This window comes from Marmota marmota, unplaced genomic scaffold (genome assembly GCF_001458135.2).
Source record: "Marmota marmota marmota unplaced genomic scaffold, marMar, whole genome shotgun sequence".
Classification (NCBI taxonomy): domain Eukaryota; kingdom Metazoa; phylum Chordata; class Mammalia; order Rodentia; family Sciuridae; genus Marmota; species Marmota marmota.
This window is the reverse complement of record NW_025999968.1, coordinates 485,678-493,672: the sequence shown is the minus strand read 5'-3', so window position 1 is coordinate 493,672 and position 7,995 is coordinate 485,678. Positions and strand designations below refer to the sequence as shown.

The window sequence follows — 7,995 nt, the reverse complement described above, 5'->3', positions numbered from 1 at the left end:
AGCCAGCTGTTCAACCCAAGAATGTCATACTTCAAAGCCATTTTCTTAATCAATTAATTAAGTAGGAATCCTAAGTAATTACTTAGTTTGGTTCTTTTATAAAGGAGAGAATTTTCCCATCCCATATCATATGAACTTTACATATCTTCTTAGTTATGTTCTTCAGTTATCTTTTCAGTTTGTTTTGAGGTTTTTAAACTCAATGTTATCAACTGCTTCATTAGCAATTAAGCAGCTAAGAGGACCACAAGGTTGCTATACCAACTGATATTCAGCCTTATTCAGGCCCAGAGTACTGGAGTTGGCTGACTATGGGCTGAACCTCTGAAATAGTGAGTTCAAAATAACTTTTCCTCCTCTAAATTGTTCAAATCAGGTATTTTGGTCACAGGGACAAAAAGCTAACACAATAACAGATAATTTTCTGGTCCTGAGGCACTTAACTCCTGATCCTAATCCATGCTACAATGTAACTGGTCACACACATATTAATTATGCCAAACAGTTGAGATTTCTCAAGCCAAACCATCCTAACTTGGTCTAAAATTTAACATACTTTTCCAAAAGATGTTACTGTAGTAAAGAACAATAACAAACAGGTGTGGTGGTACACACTTGTAATGCCAGCTACTTGGAAGGCTAAGTAAGACAGCAGAATCACCATAAGTTTGAGGTCAGCATGGACAATTTAGCAAGACATGTCTTAAAATTGTAAAAGGCTCTAGCTCAGTATAATTCAGTGATAGAGCACTTGTCTAGCATGTACAAAGCCCTGGATTCAATCCCCAGTGCCATAAATAAATAAATAAATAATAAAATCAATCTAAAAATACAAAATATAAGCCTTGAATGAGATAATATGGCTAACATACTCATTCTGAATTGGTAAAGTGAATTTCTTACTTGCATGTAATTTTGAAGATTTCACTAACAAAGAGAAGTATCTGTTTTCTCTTAACAAACATCCCACGGTTCCCAGAATGACAAAATAATAAGAACAAAAGAAACCCATATCACAAAATTTGTTACTAGAGGAAAAACAAAATGCAGCTGTATGTATGGAACACAAAAAGAAACACACCTGAAAATCTTTGACCTTTTTTTTTAATAAATTATAAATACTTTATCCATTTATCAAAGTTCATCAAAGAACTTTCAAGAACTGTTTAATCTTCTTCATTCTTCAGGGATTATTCATTCACAGAGCAGGCCACCTACAGAAGAGATTTATTTTAGAAAGTCAGATTTCAAACACCACACCAGATCTATGGTTTTAGGGAATTATGACCACTAAAAATGAATGCTTCAGTCAAGTATTATCAATTAATTGCCACAATTATTCTAAATCAGTCACAGAATAAAATAAAGATCTACATTACAAGATTCTAGTTGAGCCTAACTAAAAACATCACTGAAACTATTCAATTCATAACATCACTTAATCTTTAGAAGCTTTTGTTGAAGTCAAAACAATAACTTTTTCCTCAAAATTATCTTCCAAACAAGGTTAGCATTTTATTTTTATAGATATTCAACATGAGAGATCTACAAACCCCTCTTTTTGCTGATTCAAGAATGTTTGGCAAAGACTCACAAAGTGGAAGGCAGAAGGTTAGCTTAGTACACAAGGCACTTCCTGTGGAAAATTACTTACTTAATCCCAAGGGCAAAATAAGGGCAACTCTTTAATTAAATCAGGCTAGATAACTCTCCAAGTCTAAAGCCTCATCTAATGGGTCCCTTCATTTGGTTTAGATAAGTAGCTTCAATAAGACACAAACTATAAACTCTTTTCTAAAAATCCCAAAGAAAGAATACATTTAAGGAAAAGTTTGAGCAGGAAAGATAACCAAAAGTGAAGCCAACCATAGCACTGTTTTCTCCCTGATACTGATTATAAATTGGAGGCTTTCCCATAGAATCTCAGTTACATTTCAAGTGTAAAGTCCTGAGAGGAGGGGCCATCTTTCTCATTTTGAAAATTTTTAGGGTCTTAATAAATACCTATTTTTAAAAAATGTTTGTATGATAGAAATAACTTTTTTCTATTATCTTGGAATCATATTTTCATACATAATCAGTTGCTTATTTGTGTGTATGTAAAACTGATGTGTGTAGGTGTGCGTGTGTGTGAGAGAGACAGACAGACACAGACACACACACACTGGAGATGATCCACATCCTCTGCCCTGAAACTGGCATACTTGAAACACCCCAACTATTAAGATCAATTAATAAATACTGAAGATCATCACTACTCAAGTGCTGGTTCTTTAATTTGATTGTAACCTCCAAACTGGGTTCTCCAGGTTTCTTCTGATTTCTTAAGGCAGAAAGATGCTAGCCACCCATTGTTTTACATTTCTACTTAAGTTTAGGGTTTGTCTACTTTCTTTTTTAATTCATATTAAAAAAAAAAAGTGGTCATAAGATAAAATTGTCTGGAATCACTATCATCAAACCTATTTTGTCTTAGTAGTTTTCAAGTCTCTGTCTTTGCTACTATTAAATCATAAAAGATAGTTTATATTTAGCATATTCCCTATTACTTTTTGTAAACTTAGGTCAGTGGGTGTTAAAGAAATCACCTAGGAGTTTCTGAGTCAACAACTGCAGTCCAGGGCCCAGAATTGTGAATTTGGAAAATGTTTGAGGTTCACATCTGAGTAAAACCATTGACTGAAAGAAAGTGGTCATAATTCTTATATTTTCAAAGAAAATATAAGAGGTAAAATATACTTACTATTAATCTACTGAAAAGGTACAATTGAGATCTACTTTATTTAGGAACAATATTAAAATCTACAAAGGTTTTTTAATTAAGCAACTTTTATGATCATTCCTGGAAAGATCTAAGTTTGCAAGATATTTTTTCTTTGATACTATTCTCAGAAAAACACAGTTTAATTAGTCGAAGAGAAATCAATTTAGTTAATCTCAGAGCAATGCAGATGCTACGCTGGATTTTACTCTACAACCAATAGCCCCGTTACTGAGTTGCATGCACCAATGCACTTCAGCAATAGGTTTTTCTAATTAGCATTCATAATGAAGTTTTAAAATTGACAATTAAGATAATGTGAAATCCTAAAAAATGAGTATGTTGGCAATAAAATCTTAACTGGTGCAAAGAATGAAATGTAAAGTGCCTATTAATTGGAGAATATTATAAAAGATCTGGACACTAGCTTTAATTCTACCATTATCTACCCTTCACTTGAACAAGTCTTTTCTGACTTCCCCATGCCTCAGTTTCCCCATGGAGGTTGGGGGAATAAAGACACCTAGGACCAAGTGGGATCCAAATATCTGTTTGTCTTCCAAAAGTATACTTCATTTTCATTACACTGAAAATGAAAACATGACAGTGTGAATCCCTAGTAAGGCCCCCCCATGGATTCAGATTGTTCTTCCACTAACCAGGATTCAAAATTACATAATCAGGTCATACATTCTATAGTCCTAAAATGAATATCTGCTATCCATAACTCCCCAGGTATGAGCTATTCTGTTCTGGTTTCCACTTTATAATTTACAAAGCATACACATACATATATCACTTACTCACTGCAATAGTTCTATAAGGTAGTTTGGGTATGTACATTTATCTCTGGATGACAGATGGGGAAACTAATGTTTAGAAAGTGAAGAACCTATCCAAGACCACATGATCAGTTAAATATTAAGTTTTATTAAGTCCAAAGCTTTTGTATGTTCTTTTACATACAAATGAAGAACATAGCTACTGCTCTTATCTCTGCCCCCAAAACACAAAGAAAACTATAATATCTTCCAGTCTTTCTGAATGTATGCTACTTTTAACAACTGTACAACCTTTATGGTTCACATGAAGTCAAGTGAACTTTTTTTTTTTTTAGTTTTTGATAAGACCTTTATTTTATTCATTTATTATATGTGGTGCTGAGAACGAATGCAGTGCCTCACACATGCAAGGCAAGTGCTCTACCACTGAGCCACAAACCAAGCCCAATTTTTCTCCAACTGTCCTTTGTTATAAAGGCAATAGCTTACACAATTGACCAGTAAAAGAGAATATGAACAAGGAAGCCATATACAATGAGATTCTGTCTTTAAAAGTAGCTAATAGGTATATTTTTTAAGAATACATCTTGCCCCAAATTTACTTATTTTACAAAATGATTTACTATGGGATTTTTAAAAATAATTGTCTAGTCTAAAAGCCTCTTAAGTATATCATATATACACAGTAATAGATTTACTGTACTATCTATAAACACAAAATATATTATGGCTCAAAGTCAGAGAGGATTAATATTTTGACAAAAGTTCAACCAGTTGAAGCAAAAAACATGTTAACCTAGACCTCAGGAGAGTAAAAATGAAGCCTCAGGGCTTTCAGTATAGACTGTTTTCTACTATACAGTCAAACTTTTTATCAACTATTGGAAAGTTCCTTATCCCTCCTTTTTATACATCAAAGAGTAAGACTGGCCATATGTGAAATTCCAATGAGGCAACAAAGAGGTGAAAGGGAAAAAACCCAGGCTCTCTATCACTATTAAGTTGACATGTGGCTCTGGCATTATCTGTCAGCTATCATTATAAAGCTAAAAGTGCCAGTGTGGTGTAGCTGTTAGGGGAGGGGCATAAAGGACAGGGAGTTGGCCTGGGCACCAAGGTTCCAGTTCTGATCCTGCTTAACTACCTCAAGAACCTTCTCATAACTACAAGTCTTAATTTCCTCATTATCCTTTATTAAACACCTCCTATGTGCCAGGCAGTGTTATAGGTGCTGGGGATATGGCAGTGAGTAAAAGAGAAAATTCCTACTTAATTTTCAAGTGATAATATTAAGACAGCCACTAGGCTCATGTGCCTAGTAAATATTTTTAAAGCTAAAAATTCGGTTCCTTAGTCTCTTTAGCCAAAATTCAAGAGCTCAATGGTCACATAAAGCTAGTGGCTAGCATACTTGAGAATGCAGATATAGAACATTTCTGTCATTACAGAAAGTTCCTGTTGGACAGGGATGAGACAGAATGATGGGGAAGGAATGCTAGTTAACTTGAGGTGTTGAGGGAAAGCCTTTCAAATAAAGAGACTTTTAAATAGAGACCTAAATGAAGTGGAGGGGTAAGCAAAGAGCTTCCAAAAAGGAAATCATTTATTTGTAGTATTGTTGAATATTTTATTGAAATATATGGAATCAAAGGTCTTCCAAAAAAAGGTCTAAGGTTTTAGTTTTATTAGAATAAAGCATGTTACAAAAGAAACAGCAACAATTCCATTCTCTTTTGCAGAAAGCAATGCTGCCATTTACTAAAGATCCACATAAGACAAAAGAAATGGATAACATTTTCTGTTTCGTTCATTTAACTAAGAAAATGGAATATTTTGAACTTCCTACAGCCATGAGTTCCTCTAACATAACTAAAAGTTTTTGTGAAACTCTTTCTTGAAAGCTTCAGACTCCCCTTCTCAAATTCACAATATAGCTTTAAATTCATTAGCATCATTTACATTCTACACCAGAAACTGAAAAGTTGTTATTTTTTTAGTGATACTTATGCATTTCTATTAACCAGGTAAACAACCTTTCAAATAGAATGCTGCTCAATGGCTGCTAAATCTGTAAGTTAATACACATATTTGAAGCAATATGCTCACCATTTCATATCTTAAATCCCAGGGCTCTCATGCACTCCTTGTGGGCCTCAATTAGATGTCCACAATGTTCTTCTCCTTTCTCAATGATGCTGTAAAATAAAATGTGCTTGTTATCTAACACAGAAGTTTTTAATCACATGCTAGTTATAAGGCAGAAGATGAGTATGATGAAATGTAGCTGCAATTTTTAAAAAGATGCTATTACACCAAACAGATTTATTTTTATTTGATTTTGTTCCACGATTACAAAGATGTTCCACAGAACTAGTTTTCTGGGGGAATCTAATTAGGAGAAATAATTACAGATATCAAATATCACCATTAGTTCACATCCAAGGAATAACACTACTGTTAAATAAAGAGCAGACTGAACAGTTTACTTTTTCACCTATTATGACAGGGGAATTAAATCTGTTTGTACTCTACATTCAATCACACCTGTTTAATCTTCTAATTGTCAGATACCCAACAACATAAACATAAAAAAAAAAAATCTGGTAGTTGAGAGCAGCAAAATCCCCCTTTTGATGATGAAAGAGCTTTTCACTGGTAAGATTCACAAAGTAAAGACTAGGACCACAAAGTTTAATTTCTAGGGCCTGAAAATGTAATATTATCACATCAAGTTAAGCCAAATTCAATGACAAGAAATAAATGACTCATGACTATAGATATTTAAAGAGAAGCCATAGAAGGCTGAGGTGACCCATTTGAAAGGAAAGTTATAGAAGGAAACAGAGTTCTATTTCATCAAAATCCTACTTCCCAATAGCTCCAGGCCTGCTGCAAATGGGAGAGGCTGTTTAGGAAAATAAATTTCTTATTAAGTGATCATCATTAGCATTCAATGATCATTTTCAAATGTTACATATACTGTGCTTGGCACTTGACCTGACTTGTACCATTAAACCTTACAGTAATCCCAGAGGCAGATATATTAGGCTCAATTTACAGACATACGAAGCAGACATGTTAAAATAATTTGTTCAAGGTCATCAAATTGGTGGATTAAGATTCAAACCCTGACTCTGTATCCCAGACTCCTAATCATGAGGCCAAACTATCCAAAGGTTCCACTGGATCACTTTTAGCATCAGTATATAATCTTTCAATTCTCCATTTAGAGTATTATTTGCAAAGTAGTAGTATTAATCAAAGCAGAGCTCCTGCATTCTTATTATCAATTACGATTATAGTAGTATGTGAATTTTGTCAATTATGATTTCTCTTCTTTTCATATCTACTATCCCTCAACTTTCTGAAGTCAAAAGGGACTACTAGGAGGAGGTTCATATTGGCCGTATCTGTGGACTCTTAATGATATCTATTCTACCAGAGGCTATATGAAGTGTAATGGGGGAGGGGCTTTGGTGAATTGATAACCTAGATTAACTATTCTGAATACTATAATGTCACCTACGTTGTAGACTGGCTGATTTTTAATTTTTGCTTGCTTAAAGGGAGAACGCCTCAGAACTGTAAGGAATGTACCCTTTGTCCTGCTCTTTACATTTTGTAAGAAATACTTGGAGATTACCAGAAACTTTACTCTTCGTTTCTGTCAAATCTACTATAGCTGTTAGCGGGTGGTACAGCTATCACTAACATGCGTCTCCGTATGTTTTTAAAGTCCTCTAAATGATGTAGCATCTTTAGGAATTTCCACATCTCCGGACCTAACGCAGTGCTTAACATGGAAGATGCTCAAAAATAATTTATAGAAAGGAATGTACGGGTGACGGGAGCCTCGGGCCAATTTGACCTCTCTCCTCTCCCGGGACAGAACTGCGGGCTTGGTAAAGAGAGCAAACCGCGAAACCTACGGGGCGCTCTAACTCTCTAGGGAGGGCAGAGGGCTTCGGTGGCGGAAGGTGTGGGCCGCGCGCCGACGCCCCCTCCCCGGCTGCGCACTGACCACGCATCGCGCGCCTTCTTGGTCTCCGGGCAGGCGCAGCAGGGTTTCAGCGGCTTCTTCTCCTGAGACTCAGACGGGGCTGGGCTCGCGGCCGCCAGACCTGGCATCTTCAAAGCTGAAAGCAGCTACAGGAGTAGACAGGCTTAACTCTCCGGCCGTTTCCGATTCGTCCGCAGTCACTTCCGGAGTCGCTCTAAAAAGTACAGGAAGTCCTGCCTCTCTCGGGGTGAGGGGGGCGTGGGGTGCGGTAACAGGAGCGCGCCTGCGCAGGAGGGGCGAGATTAGGGCTTCTGCGAGGCGCGCTGGTCTAGCGCCTGCGCAGAGAGGTTGGTGTGAAGGTCAAGGGTAATGTAGGTCGTCTTGGGTACGACTCGTGACCGCGAGATCTCCCAACCTTTTTATCCCCCAAGAGTGTCTGCACTGAAGCTCAG

General features: G+C 36.3%; 1 protein-coding gene across 1 annotated transcript; it reads right to left on the bottom strand.

Moving 5' to 3' along the window:
* Positions 1 to 1,088: 1,088 nt before the first annotated feature.
* On the bottom strand, positions 1,089 to 7,765 carry LOC107136286 (cytochrome c oxidase copper chaperone). The gene is made up of 3 exons (XM_015478470.2): positions 7,565 to 7,765; positions 5,650 to 5,738; positions 1,089 to 1,214 (listed from the first exon to the last, which is right to left on the bottom strand). Exons 1-2 carry the CDS (start codon positions 7,669 to 7,671, stop codon positions 5,654 to 5,656), a joined length of 192 nt encoding a protein of 63 aa, XP_015333956.1. The 5' UTR covers positions 7,672 to 7,765; the 3' UTR covers positions 1,089 to 1,214; positions 5,650 to 5,653.
* Between the last annotated feature and the right edge of the window lie 230 nt (positions 7,766 to 7,995).

Coding starts and splice junctions, on each gene's coding strand:
- LOC107136286 (XM_015478470.2), bottom strand. CDS start 7,671: ATGCCAGGTCTGGCGGCCGCGAGCCCAGCCCCGTCTGAGTCTCAGGAG. Junction 5,739..7,564: donor AAGAAGGCGCGCGATGCGTG/GTCAGTGCGCAG, acceptor TTTATTTTACAG/CATCATTGAGAAAGGAGAAG.